General features: G+C 35.3%; 1 protein-coding gene across 1 annotated transcript in view; it reads left to right on the top strand.

Moving 5' to 3' along the window:
• The window catches only part of LOC107701621 (cytosolic carboxypeptidase 4-like), a 237,154-nt gene that overhangs the window by 196,367 nt on the left and 20,197 nt on the right, over positions 1–20,590 (top strand). Inside the window, exon 24 of the mRNA XM_016503665.1 lies at positions 16,002–16,165. Within this exon, the coding sequence (XP_016359151.1) occupies positions 16,002–16,165 (164 nt within the window). The remainder of the gene's footprint in view (positions 1–16,001; positions 16,166–20,590) is intronic.

The raw sequence follows: 20,590 nt of genomic DNA, 5'->3' as shown, positions 1-20,590 counted from the left end.
ATATAAATCATACACACACACACACACACACACACACACACACACACACACACACACACACACAAAGGGGCTTTTATTCAAAGTAAATATAATTTAAATAGTAGATTTAACATTTTACATTTTTACAAAAGTTAACCAAAAGTATTATTATAATGTTATTTTTTTATTGTAAATGTATATTTTATTGACAACTACACATCATTTGAAGTCAATTATTGTTTCCAAACCTAGGCGATTGGCCAATGTCACAGTAAACTGCATCCCTGTTGGTGTTTGAACAGCATGTCGGACAATATGCAGGATGCATGAGCTTCTAAATGTGTATAGATTTGGACTAATGGATCAGAAAATCAGACATTTAATTTCGAGAGGCGCATACAAGTGCAGCTGGCTGGCCAGATGTTTTGGTACATGTACTTTTAGCAATGGGCGGCAGCCCGAGAGTCTCTTGATTAAAAAGTCTGTACTAATATTCACTGCCGATGTCAGGAACCTGGCAGACCATTAGACTGTGGAGCCAATTCAAGTGGGTCCTTTAATGCTAGTTAGACGAGAGCAGGAACGTTAAAAAAAAGGAGAGACGAGTGGGAAATGGATAGAAACACTCCCTCTGTTCACAGCTAATTCATGCCAATTAGCAGCTCAGTCGAGCTCTGGGATTCAGGAATAGTGCGAAGCTTAATTACGTTCTCAGTCAGTAAATCAGATCCCGGGTCAGTCAGAGTAACGCCGCCTCTGAAATGTCATCACTGCCTAGCGGAATCCCTGATCAGATAGACAGGTACATGTGTACCATAGAAACGTCGTGCTAAATCTGAGCTTCGGCCGGCGGTGCCGATGAATAATGTTCGCTTTTGCATATTTTGATGGACAAGGAAGTGATGTAACATTGCCAAATCAATCAGCTGTTAAACAACATAGCCTGCGGTTGTAGATTTCATGAGGAGTGTGGGAACCTGGCTTGCTTTTTTTTTTTTTGCTCTAGACAGAAAGTCAAGTGAAACTTATCCATTTTCCCAGATTGCCAATGACACCGCTAGGACCTTTTCTGATGGTCTCCCACTCAAAGCAGAGGTGTCTTTTGCCAAACGAAGGATAATCTTCAAAAAGAATCTCATTTGCATCACAAAGACGGAACCTTTAATCACCTTAGCTTTGCAATTTCAGACTGCCGAATGAAATTCTCCACTTCCTTTCCTTTGCACTTCTTTCTCCTCTGAACTTAATCAACTGTTGTCATTTTTTTTTGCAAGGAAACACATGGATTAAGATAAACGAGAGGCTTGATGAAATTGGTACAAAGTTTGTTTAATTAAGTATGCCGAGTGCTACATTCTGATTAGGTTCAATTTAGTCGCAGCTGTGATAAACACTTTTGTCTCAAAGTGAAACTGTGAAGCAAAGTTTGAATTTTAGCTTAGTGAGTCCTAAAGGGAGTTTGCAGCAACCGTGTAACATTTTTAGTGGGTAATTTAACTCCTCATCTAAAAATCAACACATAATGGGCTGTAAATACTGTCTCACTCAATGTCAGATGTTTAGACTTGGTGGTTTTTTAATCTGAAGGTTAGAGAAACATTGAAAACAAAGCTTCAGCATAGACATTCCTTTTTGTGTCATAAAATTATATATATATATATATATATATATATATACTGCACTTTTAGGAAGTATGGCTTTTAGTGGCTTGTTTTTGTGAGCCGCCATAAATTTGTCAGCATTTCTATAGTTAAGGACGTAAATGTAACTAAGAGAGAAAAAAAATCTTAATTCATATTTTATGTATTATTATTTACATTTAGTCATTTAGCAGATGCTTTTATCCAAAGCGACTTACAAATGAGGACAATGGAAGCAATGAAAATCAACAAGAGAGCAATGATATGCAAGTGCTATAACAAGTCTCAGTTAGCTTAACACAGTACATGTAGCAAGGTTTTTTTTTTCTTGTTTTTTTTAATTATATAATAAATAAAAAGAAAATAGAATAGAAAAAAATAGAGCAAGCTTTTTTTTTTTTTAAAGAAAACAAGCAGTTAGTAAATGAATAGAGTGCAAGTCTATTATTATGAATGATACATCAGTCCACAGTATTAAACAACAACAACAACAAAAGTTTGTTTTTGCAGTCTTTCATTATCACAAACAACTTTCCTTTATTGATGACATCATCGAGGCCACCAGTTTTTAGTCTAGTCCTTCCAATCACCTGGCTTCATAACTTATACTTTTACCTATCCAGTCAATTCAAATCAATCCAATTCTGCAAAAATATGTGACATTATAAAAGTAATATAGGTCGTAAGGGCAGTTTCATGTTCACTTTGGGATAAATGTGTCATATAAGGTGAATTTTGGATTAACTGCGACAGGCCGGAGACATGAATCAGATTGACTGTTTGGATGGGCTGCTCTTTGGCTGCCGCTGAGAGGCATTTCATAGAAGATGACTGATCTGATAATTGTATTTCAGGACAGTAAGTGGAGTTATGACCCATCAGATTTCCAGAAATGTAATTGGGTCTCTAAAAGAAAAGAAGAAAAGAATGTAAAAAAAGAGAAAAAAAAAAGAAATGATGGCTACAGCCATTTTGAGGAACATATGCTGGAGACAGTAATTTGATGTTTGCAAATTGATTAAAGCAACTCTCATAATATGTGATTAATTTCAAAGGACGGCTTTTAATTATGGCCACGGCAATATTTCGCAAGGCACAGCAAACTGAGGACACTGACTGTGCTGAGTGTGCAGGTCTGACAATCAGCTGAGAACAGCTATTCAATTCTATGCCAAAGATGAGTCTATGTAAAAGCGGACCAGTCCCATTTTAAAAAACCACCAAAAATGTTATTTTATTTTTTATAATATTACATGAATGTATCAAAATATAAATGTATCATAAAATATAAATGTAATGTAAATATATGTATTGTTTCATTTTCATTCATTTTCTGTAAAGCTGATGTTCATCTGATGTTCATCTAGACCAGTGTTTCCCAACCTTTCTTCACCCTTTGGAAATTTTAACAAATTTGTGGCACCCTACAAAATTAATTTTGTCACAATATTTGAATTTCTAACTTCGATATGATACTTTGAAAAGTATAGATATTCGGTACAGCAGGGAAGAACTGCAGAATATACTGTCATACAGATATTTTTAATATTATAAAAAAAATTTGTCCATCAATGGTGGCAATCAGTAGGCTAATTTCTAATGAAAAGACCAATTTATATGACAGATTTTAATGTAGGCTTTTATTCATATGTAAACATTGTGAGATAGCTAGTTATAATGGTAATTAAACAAAGTTTTGCTCACTCAGTGTATTTTTGATTTTACAGCTGGGTAATTTTGTTGCAGTAGCACGAGATAGCTTGATTTAAAACTTCGAATTTAATAAAAAATGACAAGGAGGCTAAGCAGTTAATAATAAAATAAGAACAAATAAAGAAATTACTAGTGACATGGCGTGACGTGGCATAATAAAAAAAATCACGATAGGCCTACAAATTAAATACATTGGTTTTTAGTTTTTCAGGTAGGTCTATCACACAGTAGGGCTATTAACCTGTCAGCTCGATTTTTGAGTGGACTTTGCTGTTCCGATGAGCATGAACAGTATATGAGTGGAGCACTCACATGGGCCGTGAGCGACTGAGCGGAGCACACACACGCATAGAGCGGATAATATGCAGAGCGTCACACCACGTGAAAGTGAATCTTGAGCGGTGAACTAAGTTTCGGCAGCTGGAATTTCAGTGCATCTCTAATTATTGGCAGAAAAATATTAAAAAAGGATTTTTTACACGGCACCCCTGCTCTCGACAGACGGCACCCCGGTTGGGAAACACTGATCTAGACCACTTCTCACCTGGTTGTGTGATATACACTTAGTATATGTTCTGGATGCCTCCAGCGTCTCCGTCTCAATGTTCTCCAAGGTGAAGGGAAAGCTAGCACTTCAAACGCCAAAGACCTCTCTAAATCATTTCTGCAGGTGAGGCTTTTAGAATCATATCTCTGTTTCCGTTCACTATTCATCAGTGGCTGATGTTAAATGATGCTGTCATGCAGGAATACGAGGGGAAATGTCAGTTGCCTGGTCTACTGGAAGAGAGCTTGGATTTTAGATGAGGATTCATTTCACACTGATGCACACCACGTGAACACACACACACACACACACACACACACACACACACACACACACACACACACACACACACGCGAGCACACACACACACACACACACACACACACACACACACACACACACACACACACACACACACACAGATAGACATCAAGTGTTTCAGAAAGGTTAAAGAAAGTACTTTTAAAATTCAAAGGGTTAAGAAGTCAACACATAATGCATATTCAAACTAAAAATTCAAAATGTAATTTACATCTTTAAATAAACACCATTTTAGTATTTTGAAATATTTAAAAAATAAATGTTAACTTATGACGTACAGTGAACGTTAGTTAGCATAAATGGTATGCAAAATGTGTAAATACATAAAGCAATTGTGAATATATTAAAGATATAATATATTAAATAACTATACAATTAGTTGTTGTTTTTAGGCCATCAACCCCATATTCACTTGCCTTTGATAGATAAGAATAAGAGAGGGAATGACTCTTCTTGAGTGTTTCTGATGGTTAGCATTTCAAAAGAAAATAATTCATGTGCAGTATGTCACAGCTTTCTAATTTGATAAAGAAGGTTCAGGAAATAAGAACGAATTTTCTCTCTTTAGACTTTAGTATATTTTTAGACACAATGTGCAAACCATAATTATGGGTGTTTACTGGATGTGACCTGCTTGAATAAACAGGTGATGTTTGCCTGAGCTTAAGTTCATTATCACCTTCATTAAAGCCACTGAATATCGCTTCGTTTGTAATTATCAATCTTTAAAAGTTTCTAGCTGAACTCCAGGGGCCATGTGAACATATGGCCTATCAAAACCAGCTCTGGTTGTCTTTAGATTTTCTGTCCAATGAAACAAGACTCCTCTGATCCTTGCATTTAGTAGGACTTCATGAAAAACACATTTTTCACCAGGCTCGCTTCCGGATTATTCATTATTTTATAAACGCTTTATTATTTAGCATCGGAAAAGACGTCAGCCTCTTTTTTGATTGTAAGATTGACAAAGAAGTAACAAAATCCTGCTAGCAACTGCATTGACTGTGTTAGTGTTGTGGGCCACGGACAGCAGTGATAAAACAATGCTACATAAATGTTAATAATAAATTGCAGCCTATCACATTATTATGCATAGACAGAATAGCAAAATAGGAGTGTCTGGGATTTGACCAACTGTTATTTTTCCCAAAAAGGCCTAAATATATAATGAACGTGCATGAGGCAGCTCAATGAAAAAATTGACTTTTAATCACAGTATTCGACGAAGGTCAAAATGAATGAGAAGCATTGTGATTAAAATATACATACATACATTATGCAATCAAAGATATTCCAGATATTTCTCAGAGGACACCCGAGTTAACTGAAAAACAGTAGGTCATTTGCTCTATTATTCTTATAGGGGTTGTGTGAGGAAAAACTTGCTTTTTTTTTTCCAGTGGTGCAGTGATACAGCTGAAAGCTAGAGAGAGCCGCTGAGTAAAGAACTCCAGTCCCATCATGACTCACTTCATCAATGACACATAGGCTTGCTAGCAGAGCTCTGTTATGCTTGGGCCTCTATTGGAAAACAGTTCTGTGTTACCAAATGTCCTGCAAGATTGTTTAACCACAGGACTAAACTACAGAAGCCTCGAAGGATATAAAGCACTTGGTTGAAAGTGGCCAGGTAGCTACTAGTTAGCAATTGTGTGACTTGTCATTGATTTATGATTGCAGGCTGAAGGGAAGAAAGGAAATGTGTATATGTTAGGAGGAAAGTGTCACATGCTAATTAGCCAAGTTACATTGTAAAAAATCATTGAAATGTACAAAATCACACAGAGGAACAAGCCAAAAATGGATAATACAAATTAACAAAACGTATAATAGGAATGGGCCAGGATGGTCAACTAGTCAGTTAGTGATGTTGGCTAGTTTGTCTAGCTGTTTGTTAAATTTAGAGATCCTACGTTTTGTTACATATAAATGTCTATTAGTATTTGAGTTACAGAACTTTTTCAGCTTATTTTCAGACCGCAAAATTGTGAAATTGTTTTGCTTACAAGTGATTTGTTTCTGTGACGAAGTGTTTAAAGCTTATTTACAACTACTGAATGAATATTCATGTTCAATTTTATTAAAAAACATCTAAGAGTAGAAATTCCCTCTTTTTATACCTGCAAATATTTTATGGTATTTATTAAAAATATGGTATTTTAGAGTGTCCTAATATTGTGTTGGAGTCCTTTACAACAGGTGTAAATGCATCTAAGGCCAGAAAACATTGTCATTTTCTCAGAATATACATTTAAGAGTAATTTGCCAATGATTTCGAAACGATTCGTTCCAAGCAAGTTCGGAGCAAACCCCTCCCTTCCATAAGCCTACTCTGCTCTGATTGGTCAGCTGGCCAAGCCTGTTGTGATTGGCACAGAGAGGAGTCCTTGAGCCAGTTAGCGAGTGCTACCATTGACAAAGCCCAGCCTAACTAACTCGCTCATCTCTCCCGCATTAACCCTATAACTGCCATGCGGCAAAATAAACAGCAATTTCACAATGATTATAAAGTCTGTGCGCTACACTACATTATTTATTATTAAACGAAGTAATTATTAGAACGTCAGTCTACATTAATCGACACATTCCTAGGAAATAATGGGTTCACAGCGAATTATCAACACTAACGTATTTCAGTAAGACATTAATATCATGCTTTACCTGGAAACCTAAAGCTGCACTAGGTAGACATCACATATTAGCAAAAAAACTTGATATTTTGAGCACTCAATTGAAAATGTGCACATAACGTATCAATCGTACTTACAGGTTGTGGTTCGGAGAGCTTGTTAGTCCAAATAAAGAAGATTAGAAGCCAATGAAGATAAAAGCCAAGATTAGAGAAGTCCTCCGTAAAATGACATGCACTCAACAAAAGGTTCAAATTGTATTTCTGTGGTATCCCTGAACACAAAGCTCTTCTCGACATGATGTAAACACACTAACTAGCGGAGGTGTTTGTGGGCAGGTCAGACTCGCGGGCAGGCGGGGATTATGCAAATGTGTTACCCAGTGACATATACCGGTAACAGGCAAAAGATTCGAAAATATGATGACTCGTTAAGGCGATTCAGAATCGACTCTCTCTTTTGAGAGACAATATCTTTATTTATCATGCACTTTTTTGATTAACAACTTTGCAGAATGTTTTCATTTAAGGATAGCTACGTTATAAACTGCAAAAGAGATATTTTTCAAAAACCCATATGACCTGCTCTTTAAAATGTAAAGCGTTTAATTTAAAATGTAAAATTTTAATGCAATTTAACATTTTTATTTAAAATTTAATACAAATTTAAGATGTTAAAAGATAAACTTTTGGATGCAGCATTAATGTAATTTTGACATGTATTTTGGTTGCTACTTTTGACAAGTAGCTGTAGCGTGCTGTTAACATAATAAACTTTCTCAGAAGACTGGAAATCCGAACTTTGAAATCTCTCTAAATTAATTTGTTCAAAACATTTGTAACAAATCCACATATTCATTGTCTATTTTAGTCAGACTATATATTTGTTGAATGAATCTGATAAGATATTGAACAGCTACATTGTCGTTTTTTTTTTCAGTGCAGATCAGTCATATTTTTTATAAGATGGTGTGTCAAAAATATTTTGAACTTCAAGACCCATGTGTTCTGGTCCATTCTTTTGCATTCTGTCTAGGGCTAAAATAACCTTGTATACCCTTATATACTGCGCTTTTTGAAGGGACAGCCATTTGTAGTGGTTTCTGAAACCATTGTGGGTATTGAGGTATTTTTTTTTTAAATGCATTCATTCAGTCCCATAATGCACCTCAATAACGAGTGTACAACCATTGTACACTCAACAGCTAGCTGCTAGAGAATACACATCCACTGTGAGCATTGAGCGGAATGAATTCCTACGTCTTGCCAGATTGCAGCATTGGCAGTACTTCCGGTGCAGTCAGTGTCTGAATACACTCACTCGCTTTCAGTTACTCATTCAGCGGATTATATTAGTGGAATGATATAGGGAATAATAAATGAGGCTATAAGGGGCGATTTTGGATTCAGCCTACACGCTCAAAAATAAAAGTACATTGGTGGCATCTATGGTTCAATAGAACCTTTAACACCCATGTAACCTTTCCAATGCACCAATTATGTAACCATGTAACCTTTCCAATTATTAAAGTACCCCTAGTATGCCATGTTTAAGGTTCCTAATATTATTTTGGGAGCCTCCTACAATAGGTTTACATGCATGCAATGTCAAAAAACACTTTCGTTTTCTCAAAATATGCATTTGATATCACCTCTTTTTCCAACGTTTCTCAAACGATTTGTTCGAAGCAGTTTTAAGATTCAGTCTCTCTAAACCCCTCCTTTACGTGAGCCTCTGCTCTGATTGGTCAGATAGCCCAGTCTGTTGTCATTGGTCTACTGCATAGAGCGCGTGTAGGAAACCATACGCCCATTGCCATAGTTCTGTATTTTGAACGCTTGATAGAAAATATGAACATTTATTATTTATCATACTTACAGGTTGTGATTCAGTGGAGCCAGCTGGTCCAAATAAACTGAATACTGAGCCATCTTTCAAGAGCAAGCATCCTGCGTTGAACTTCCCGAGATTAGAGAAGCAGTCATCAGTAAAATGACGAGAACACAAAAAAGACTGTGTTTGTACTGCTGTGGTACAGTGGGGAAAAAAATAATTTTAACCACTGATTCTTTGCAGCCTAATCTTTCAGAAGTGAAAATAAAACAAATTTACTTTTACAGAGTAGGACACAGCATCTTCTCAACATGATGTTATTTGCAGCCGGCCAACATAGAACATAGGTGGGCAATGGGCATTATGCAAACATGTTACCCTGTGATGTGTAGCCGTCATGGAAGCAGGATTCGAATTACTGACGACTTGTTTAGGCTTTTCAGAGTGGATTCTTTCTTTTGGGAGGCAATTTTATTTATCGTCCACTTTCAGCTTTACATTCACATACAGCTATATTACACACTGCACGAAAGGCAATATTCGAAATGGCATTATAGAAGCACTTTAAAATGTTCTTCATACACAGAAAAACAGGGTTCTTTTAAGAACTGTTCATTAAAAGCTTCTTTGGCAAAATAAAGATGGTTCTTCTATGGCATTCACTGTGAAACCCTGTATTATAACCATTTTTAAGAGTAAAGCTATTTGCACGACAGTACTTTGGCCTTTCTATCACCATCTGTGGTTAAAATAAAAAAAGTTATTTATGGAGTTGAGGTATATGGTTGCCTGTGATCTCCATTTAGGCTATGTGAAAAATATTTCATCTGATCAAAATATTAGCATATCCGCCACCATAATAGCTGGATCTTCTTTTCTATACTTATGGATTATGTTAACTGTCATGTATGAATGTTGTAAACCTGATATTTCCCACCAAATCTGACTCTCAACCAGGGGCGTAGCCATCATTTCTGAAGTGAGGGGGACAGAAATGTTTCTGTAATCTATATAACCAACCAGTCAACAGTGTTTGATCAGTAAGATTTTTAATGTTTTATAAAGAAGTCTCTTATGTTCACCAAGCCTGCATTTATTTGATCCAAAGTACAGCAAAAGCAGTAATGTTGTGAAATATTTTTACTATTTAAAATAACTGCTTTCTATTTGAATATATTTTAAAATGATTGCTCTGATCAAAGCTGAATTTTCAGCATCATTACTCCAGTCTTCAGTGTCACATCCTTCAGAAATCATTCTAATATGCTGATTTGCTGCTCAAGAAACCTTTTTTTAATTATTATTATTATTATCAATATTTAAAACAGTCGAGTACATTTTTCAGGATTCTTTGATGAATAGAAGGATCCAAAGATCAGCATTTATGTGAAATAAAAAGCTTTTGTAACATTATACACTATACCATTCAAAAGCTTAGAGTCAGTATAATTTTAATTTTTTTGGAAAATAAATTATAGAAATGAACACTTTTATTTAGCAAGGATGCTTTAAATTGATCAAAAGTGATGATAAAGACATTTATAATGTTACAAAAGATTTATATTTCAGATAAATGCTGTTCTTCTGAACTTTCTATTCATCAAAGAAACCTGAAAAAATTCTACTCGGCTGTTTTCAACATAATAATAATAATAATAAATGTTTCTTGAGCACATGATTTCTGAAGGATCGTGTGACTGGAGTAATGATGCTAAATATTTAGCTTTGAAATCACTATAAATTACATTTTAAAATATATTCAAATAGAAAACAGTTATTTGAAATAGCCTAGTAAAAATATTTATAATTTTGACTGTTTTGCTGTACTTTGGATCAAATAAATGCAGGCTTGGTGAACTAAAGAGACTTCTTTAAAAAACATTTAAAATCTTACTGTTCAAAAGTTTTGACTGGTAGTGTATAGGCAACTTAAATTTTTCTCTAATTTCTAGCTTTAATTGGCTTAGAAATCAGATAACTGCTGGACAATAACCAATAATAATGATTTGTTTATACGTTTCTGTTTTTCTGTGAAAACGACTGTTTTCATACAGCGATAACTGAATGCTTTTTTCCATATTAGGAATTTCCTGGTATGACTTTCTGCGCGAGAGCGCCCTCTGGCTTCGAGTATGAGTGTAACATACACTGCACGGAGTGTTTTGTGTTCCGTGATGTTCATCTGGCCTTATTCTGGGTCCGAATAAAACATCAGATCATGCACAGACTATCCTGTCTCTTTGAATTTAAATCTATATTTATTCACACCAGCTCTTGAAAACCTCTATGCGAACACACTTGCCCGAAAAAGTGCGGGGGACGAATTTACATGATATCAAAAGTGGGGGACACACGTCCCCCACGTAATCTACGCCCCTGCTCTCAACCATTCAAAATATAAACTATTATTGTAAGCCTAAAGCTCATTCACACCAATCATGATAACTATAATGTTTTTATAATCATTCTAATTATATGAAATAGGGACTTCCACACCATAGCTATAACAATAATGACACAGAGGAAAAATACTGTTGGAATCACTTTCAGAATGATTTTTTTCCAGCTGATGAATGATACAAACATTGACAGCCAATCAGAGCCAAGACCTGAAAGAGTTTGCACGTTTAAAGTGATAGACAACATAACAGCAGCGCACATTATAATAAACAGACAATTATTGTGCGTTGATGTGCTTGCTAATATAGTTGTCAATATAGTTATTGACCACGGTGTGAATAGACCTTTAGACTTTTTTTTTTTCTTGAACAATGTTTATATATATATATATAATATAGTTTTCACATCCCTGTGAATGTGCTTTCATCCATCCAACAATAATGCTCCAATAATAATAACAATAAAATAGAAAAATAGAAAAAATAATAATGTGCTGCCATGAGGCCATTTTCTGCGATTGATACCAGTCTATTCACTGGCACAGAGCCATGGTGATCAAGCTGTATGCCACTGAGATTAGCTTAGAGTTAATAAGAGCTATCAGGAGGGGTAATTTACCTCTCTAATGGCTTGGGCCCTCTGAAAGGGCATGATAGCTGCCATGCCTGTATGCAGTTTTGGCAGTCTTCCTGCTGCCTGCTTGGCTCTCCTCAACTCTGGCCTTATCAAAGGGAAAAACGGTCACTCCAATAAACAAAGAATTTGCCCCCACCGACCAAAACGCTTTGCTGCATAAGTGAGCGAGTGGCTCTTTTTATTTTATTTTTCCCTCTCCCTGTCACACAGAAATAGAACAGTCTAGGATCACAGTGATTTAGATTGGTTAATTTGCAAACAAGAGCGTGCAAACTGTGTGTATTTGTCTGTGTTTGGGAATCGTCTATTATGTGAGTCATATTTGTGTTTCATTTGTTGTGCTTTAGTGCCTCAGCAAGTGTTAAATCAATGCTTCACATTCCTGTTAACTGGTTGAAAACTAACTTGCTTACTTAATTAGATCAACCAGTTAATCAGCTCTGATGCCTGCAAATATCCTTTTTTTTTTTTTTTCTTTTCTGTAAATGGACACACAACACATAATGCAAGGACACAGACTCAGACATGAATGCTTGGCCAACAAGCGGAGCTAAAGACTCAAAAGCACACAAAGCTTTTGCATAGCAATCATCTGCAAGCTGTGACATCGATATAAATAAAACAGTAACAAAAACTTTATTGATTACAATTTTAATTTATTCATAAAACATTAGTCTCCAAAATGCCAGGAACAAACAAATATACTTGCACAGCTCTGTTGCTGCCCCGGCGAAACAAACTGTTCCCTTAACACTGGGTTCTTTGGGAAGTTGACCAAGGTTATCTTTCCATCGCAACCAAAAACACACTTCTTTGGTGACATTGTTGATTGTGTGGTCTAAAACAAAATGACAAATCCTTCTCGAGCAAATCCTGTGTAGCACTGCCGACGACTTCTGTAACCCGGTTTTTGAAACTGGCCTGGCCTGTTTTTTTTCCCTCCCCAAAAAAACGACTGTCAATTTTATGGGAATTAATTCTGTAAAAACTGTGTGCAAATCTGAAATCCTAAACAGAGCAGGTTCATGTGCCTTCTGAATCATACAGTAAATGTCACAAAACATCATGTTGTTCTGATGAACATCTGATGAACGTTTTAGTGTTTGAACTGAACATGTTGCATATGAGCAACTGATCTGAAGTTCCCTTTCAGTCGGTCACTCCCGACGTCACTTAGGGGTCGCCCAGCCCGCAGCTCTACAGATATCTGCCAGCGAGGCGCCACGAGCCAGCGCCCAGGAGGATGCCACACCTCTAATTGAGATCCCAATTTCGTCGGTCAGCCGACGTGACGTCTCCGTTCCCTCCTTCAGGGAACGAGGGTTACATACGTAACCGAGACGCTCTTCCACATAAAAACACATTTTTATTCATGTTATATCAGTGTTTTATTTATTTTTGAATACAAAACAATGTTAGATATGGTTGTTATTTATTAGGCTATTTATCGAATTTCACTAAATAATGCGATTGAATGTAATTAATGTAATGTATTTGCTGTACTTATTTTGCAATTAGCTACATGCAAGCATAGCAGATGGTTCAGCTTCCACTCGAAACACACAAGAGCAAGTGTTCTGATATGACCGATCACATCCGAGCGGAAGTTAAAGGGCTGTGCGTCAGCTCAATGCAAACATGGTGAGAATCGATTTTCGACTCTGAGCAAACAGCCCGGGCCCTATGCATTCTACACATGTGACCCCCGGTTTGCCTCTAAATTATTGAAGAGCGATACCCAGAACACATACTGAGCAGTTCTCCTTCGCTTTCAGCACCTCAGAATCTCGTTGGCGGGTTAGAGCGATGCTGCGGTAAACGTCTGTTTGTTTGCGGCCATCTTGACAGAGTGAGTTTGTGTCTGCGGTATGGACATGCGTATGCATTTGTACGCTGTGTCTCTTGATCATGTTAAGGTCAGGTGTGGGTAGGTGTGCCTGGTGTTGCTCGCCCATCATTCTCTTCCTTACACAGCTTCCCATTAATTTGGCCGCTTCCCCAGAGTGTGGCGAGATTCGTAAGTTATTAGCGCTGACGCTAACTCCCTTCTGACTCATCTGGCCTGCTGAGTTCACAACCAAGACTCACTTATCTACAGCATCAAGGCTCGTGCATGGGGAGAGAGAGAGAGAGAGAGAGAAGGGATGTCGGTATCACACGGGGTGAAAGATACAGACTAAATAATGGGGGGTGGCTCATCGTAAAAATTGTGACACCTTTTTCTCACTTGATTTCAACATGACCCTGCGAGCCACGGTTGCTCTTAATGAATTGTCTCTAATGGAGATTGTGTTGCAGTGAAACCGGGCTCAATTTCACCAGGCCGAGGTTGCAGTGAATGAAGGGCTCCTGGGGATTTGCCGCCGCATGTTCTCAGGAGAAGCGTGCAGCGTTCACACACTAATAACATGCTCGAGCGAGCAGGTGCAGCTGCTTCTTGGCGAAATAATCTGCAATCATTATGTTGTTAAACTGTTATGTAGAAAACTGATCGTTGAAACAGGCAAGGTTAAAGACTTTATTTGGGCAAGAATCGATATGATATGGAAGGAACAGCTTGTAATTATTCATGTTTTCATGTTGTTAGACTGTTCATTTTATGACTGACTGCACTGATGCATGTCTTCACTGGATTTCATTTTCAAAACACTGACAACCATTCATAGATTTTAGGTATATATATATATATGTATATGTATGTGTGTGTGTGTGTGTGTGTGTGTGTGTGTACATATATATTCTAAATATATATGTATATATTTGTATTAGTGGTCACCAAGGTGTATTTATTTATTATTTTTTGCAATTTTTATTCATTATTTTTTGTTATTATTAGTTCATGTTTTTCTAAGTCTTCTGACTACTTTTTTTAATTTACTTGTTTAAGCATTCTGAAATCATATGAACAAACTGAAGTTTAGCTTTTTTTTTTCACCAAAAATCTTCCCAACTGCTCCTCTGAAATAATTTTACATTTCAGTGAATTGTTTCTTTATGTATCTTTTAATTAACACGCATCAAGGAAATATGAAGTAATTTTAAAAATGGTCTAGGCCTAGAAAATTCATGGAAGTGACAGCTGGGAACCGACAGATACTGTTTATTTACTAGATTTTACAATTATGACTTATTGGAGACATTTGTACCATAAAGTAGTTATATAAATCTATTTATAAATCATTTTTTATTAAAATAGTAATTATGAGTGAATGGAAAGAGTAATGAAAAAATCATGGAATTTTATTTTCCAAAATGTTTAGAAACCATGAAAGCTGCATGCATAATAATTATAATAAATTATAAAATGCAGATTAAAATAGTTTTAGATGGAGTATAGTAGGCCATGTCAGCTTCCTACAAATATTTAATGTCGACTACTCACTGAAAACTAAATAATGTTGTGTCAAAGCCATAGATACTTGTTATATTTTATAAAATGTCCTTAGTTTATTTCTAGACATTTATTGTATACAATAAATACATATGGATGCTTTGGTTTGTTTGATTGAAACATGAATTTGATGGAAACAAAAATAATGACGTGGACGAGCAGAATAAAGCTCCACAAGCTTCTTTGTTTTGGTTTCACTGGTGAGTGGAGCGCTGAAGAAACATGGAGACACAGCAGATTTATTGATTTTGTTAACCTGCAGTAATCCACAGCTCATTGAACCACTGGGTCAGGACTTTGGGTTATTGCAGGGTTTTGTGTGCCTAGAAAAGCATGACCGTTTCAATGCCTGCGCTGTGTTCGTTTACCAGTGGCAGAAAATATTGTTAGTGTCTGGATTTCCATTAATGGTTGTTTCCGGAACAATGCATTATATGAGATTATATTTTTATATTTTATATTTTTTATTATATTTTGTTTTGTTTTTGTTTTTATTTTGGTGTTTTTTTTTTTTTTGCCCTGTTTTTTTTGTTTGCTCTGTGTTTTGTTTTGTTTTGTTTTTATTTTGCATTGTTTGTTATTTGTTTTGCATTGTTTTTTGTTTTCTTTTTGTTTTGTGTTTTTATTTTGGTTTGTTTTGCATTTTTTAATTCGTTTTTGTCATTTGTTTTGTTTTGAATCAAACTTCTTGTCTAATGTTTAGCTTGACTTGTAGTTTACTGACATTTTGTGATTTAATTCAGTGTCATTCATATATTTTCTTGTACAAGTATTCACAGAGCAAATGTCTCCACTTACAAAACATCTCCAGAATTAAGAAACAAGTCTGTAAATGTAGTTTGACAGCCCCAATCAGTCAGTCTGTCAATCATAAATCTCAACTGTCAATCTCGAATGTCTTCACCTCGCAGGGGTTGCAGACAGGGACGCGGGAGCTGGAGGAGATGGGAATGAAGTTCAGCCAGAGTCTTCTCACCCTCAGGAGTAACGCCATCCATTATAACAGCCATCTGATTCACCACGCATATGCCCTGTTAGACCTGGACGACAGGCTTCTCCACAACAATTCCAATAAGTGAGTTTTAAATGAATGTATTTTGACCACAGACACATCTAGGGCTTCAAAACTCATCAAAAGAGACAACAATAAAAAGTTTTTTTTTTTTCTAAATCAAAGGTTTAAAGTCAATACTTTAAAACAGTACTCCTCTACTGGGTTTGCTTCAGACACAGATATTTCAGATTTAATACCACAAATACCACAGAGTCTAATTAGAAACATAGCCTTAAACAAAATGTTAAAAACAATGGATATTTGAATCATTTTCTGCTCCTATTTAAGTAAGACTGTTCATTTGAAAGATAAATCTGTATTTTATTATTGGAATTTAGCATACTAACAGACACTTTTTGTTATGTGCACATTCTGCTGGCCTTGTGGGATTTATATTCGATAACTGTAATGGTCTGTAACTATATTATGATAACGATTCCGCTTCGGTGGAGCAGAATGAAAATAAGAGCTAGATGTACATAGAGCTGCACGATTAATCGGACAATCGCAGCTTCTGTCGAATCGCGATCTCGATTCCATTTCGAATTATCGTGCAGCCCTAGATGTACATTTCCTGAAGGAATAAGCCCACAGCAGCAAAGGAATAGCCAGTTTTTTTGAAATTATGATTTGGAAAGTTGATGGAGGTTCTCCAATAATGGTTAACTTTTTATGATTATTTGAGCCAGATTTTCTGAAGAAGGTCTACAATAACAATCATCTCAATTTCACTTGTAATTATTTTATATATAGCTTTTATATGTCACTGTTTTGAAAAAAAAAAAAAAAAAATAGTGTACATTTTATATTAATAGTTTTATTGTATTATTTTATATATTGTCTGCTTTTAAATGGATGTCAGTCGAGCATTAAATCAATGGGAGATTAAACCGTTTTAGATTATTAAAAGTTTGTAAAAACTAAAAATACATCAATGTAAGGCTGTAGACTGAGTAAATTAGGTCGTTTGGAGCAGAATTTGGAGCAGAAATGTGTGATAAGATGAACTAGATTAGTGACTGCATGAGAGTAAATGTTAATTTAAATTTTAGGATTTGGTTTTGGATAAATAAAAATTCCGCATTAGAGATGTTTTGCAGATTTAGCATATTGCAGAGTTGCAGTTGCAAAGGGAGGCAGCCATTTTACTTTGGCTTTTTAAATATGATCTCGAGCTGAGGGACATGGACAGAGATTCATTCAGAGTGCATCGACTGCCTTTCATGTTTTCATTTTGCCACTAAAGGGGTTTCCTGGGAGCACTGCCACTTTCGCTGTTTTCCTTTCGTCACTCCAACTCCTTTCTTCTCCACACATACTCTTTTTCTCCCCTCTCCCTCTCTTTTTTTCCATTCCCCAGCATCCTCAAGTTAAAATTCACTTAGAGTCTTGATTTCTGTCGTGGAATGAAATGGACCAAAGCTGAGCTATTGATTTCTACGAAGTTCAATTAAATCCCTTTTGTGTGCGTTTTGAATTGTTACATCTTGTCCACACAGAGTGCTCAGTGTTCTGAGGAGATTATCCCACCCCTCTCTCTCTTCTCCAGGATTTCACAACGTTTCTATTGTTCCCCCTTCTTCTTCATATTACTGAAGAGAAAACGGTAAACTTGACTGGTTCTGCCCGAGAGTGTTGCGTAACTGAATTATGCGCAACTGCAGAATGCTGCTTACGAGCCTTGTCAGATTCAGCTAAGCTCTTGATGGATGTGGAATGTAGCTCATTTTTTTACTTTCATAGACAAACAAACTTTTAATATTAAGCAAGAACAACGTATTGGATTGAAATAACTGCAACATTTGACAAATCATGTAAAATTTGGGTTCCATGATTTATCTGTACCATCTTTTTTTGATAGATAGATAGATAGATAGATAGATAGATAGATAGATAGATAGATAGATAGACTAATACTGAATATTTATTATTTTATATTTATTTTAATGTATTATTTATTCTGTATTTTTATGTTTGTTTATTTTTGTATTTATGTTATATATTTATTTTTTATTATTATTATTTAATTTTTATGTTTGTTTTAGTGGCAACATCCCTGTGACCTACATAGGACAAACAGTTTGGTAAATGGATGGATAAATGTTTATTTTTATATTCCTATATTATATTTATATTTATAACATCTATTGTGCACTCAATAATATTTTATTAACATTGATAAATGTTATCTTTATCAGATCTTACAAGGATTTTTTTTTTTTTTTTGGCTATATATTGTAATATTGTAATTGATCAATTCACTTGTGGCATTTAAAATGACCGATATTAGGTTTTAGAATTTGTATTTATTTCTTTATTTATTATTTAGACAAAATAATATAACATTTTAATATCAGCCATTAATCAATTATGAGCAATAACATGAAAATAATTATTGGCGGAAAAGAACTGACCCAAAAGAACATCAGAAAAATAAATAATTAAAAAGTCAATTGTATTTAAAGGTTAGAGTTAGGCTGAGTCTTCAGTCACTAAGTTTAAAGCTAAACAATTCGTAAAACACTAAATGTCAGTGGAAAGTCCATATTTAGCTAGCTTTGTAAATGTGTGTCAGGAAACCTTTGCAGGTGTTTTGAGTTGATTAGCTGATTGGCATGTCACCATATTCTAATTAGTTGAGATAGTGAATTGGTGGGTTTTTGTTAAATGTGAGCCAAAATCATCACAATTAAAAGAACCAAAGACTTAAACTACTTCAGTCTGTGTGCATTGAATTTATTTAATACACGAGTTTCACAATTTGAGTTGAATTACTGAAATAAATGAACTTTTCCACGACATTCTAATTTATTGAGATGCACCTGTAGTTACTTTTCTTAGGGAGTAATGAAAATATTGTAATGCATTACTTTTTAAAAGTAACTTTCCCCAACACTGAAAATAAATAAATGTAATGCTGAAATTATCTACAAAACGAGTTGTAGATGGAGTAAATTAGGTAGTTTGGAGCTCAATTAATTGCAGAAATGTGCGATAAGATGAACTACATGAGAGTAAATGTAAATTTAAATTTTAGCAGTTGGTTTTGGATTAATAAAATGCCACGTTAGAGATGTTTTGTTGTTGTCATGACCATTCTCGTTTTCTGTCTGTGGCTTGTGTTCAGTCTGTACATGGCTAGTTATGTGAGAATTCAGTATGCAAATAAAAGCAAGAAAGATGATTATTTGCAATTCAGTGTGCAAATAGAACAGTGACGTAATTACCTTCAGTTCGGTTTTGCATAGTACTGTAAAAAAGAATGAAGGATATCTATACAGTAGTGCTTTCTAAGCTTTGTACCACGTTATAATATTAGCATAATGAGATTACTGACAAAGTTACCTTGTTAGTGACCTTTAAGAGTCATATTGCAGGGTTGCTGTTGCCAAGTCAGGCTGCCATTTTACTCTGGCTTTTTAAATATGATCTTGAGCTGTGGGACGTGGACAGAGATTCATTCAGAGTGCATCAGCTGCCTTTCAAGTTTTCAATTTGCCACTAAAGGGGTTTCCTGGGAGCACTGCCACTTTCTCTGTTTTCCTTTCGTCTCTCCATCTCCTTTCTTCTCCACACACACTCGTTCTCTCCCCTCTCCCTCTATTTTCCATTCCCCAGCATCCTCAAGTTAGAGTCTTGATTTCTGTCATGGAATGAAATGGACCAAAGCTGAGCTATTGATTTCTACGAAGTTCAATTAAATCCCTATTGTGTGCGTTTTGAATTGTTACATCTTGTCCACACAGAGCGCTCAGTGTTCTGAGGAGATTATCCCACCCCTCTCTCTTCTCAAGGATTTCACAATGTTTCTATTGTTCCCCTCGTCTTCATATTACTGAAGAGAAAACGGTAAACTTGACTGGTCGTACCCGAGAGTATTGCATAACTGAATTATACGCAACTGCAGAATGCTGCTTACGAGCCTTGTCTGATTCAGATCAGCTCTTCTTAGATGGATGTAGAATACAGCTCATCTTTTTTTTTACTGACGTAGACAAACACACTTTTAATATGAAACAAGAACAAGGTATTTGGTCAACATTTAACCATTCATGTAACAGATAGATGGATGGATGGATGGATGGATTGATTGATAGGCCAATATTGAATATTTATTTATTATTTTTATTATTTTATATTTATTTTAATGTATTATTTATTCTGTATTTTTATGTTTGTTTATTATGTTATATATGTTATATATTTATTTTTTATTATTATTATTTAATTTTTATGTTTGTTTTAGTGGCAACATCCCTGTGACCTACATAGGACAAACAGTTTGGTAAATGGATGGATAAATGTTTATTTTTATATTCCTATATTATATTTATATTTATAACATCTATTGTGCACTCAATAATATTTTATTAACATTGATAAATGTTATCTTTATCAGATCTTACAAGGATTTTTTTTTTTTTTTTGGCTATATATTGTAATATT

The sequence above is a fragment of the Sinocyclocheilus anshuiensis genome, unplaced genomic scaffold, assembly GCF_001515605.1.
Source record: "Sinocyclocheilus anshuiensis isolate Anshui unplaced genomic scaffold, SAMN03320099.WGS_v1.1 scaffold729, whole genome shotgun sequence".
In the NCBI taxonomy this organism is placed as follows: Eukaryota; Metazoa; Chordata; class Actinopteri; order Cypriniformes; family Cyprinidae; genus Sinocyclocheilus; species Sinocyclocheilus anshuiensis.
This window is presented reverse-complemented; position numbering and strand designations above follow the sequence as displayed.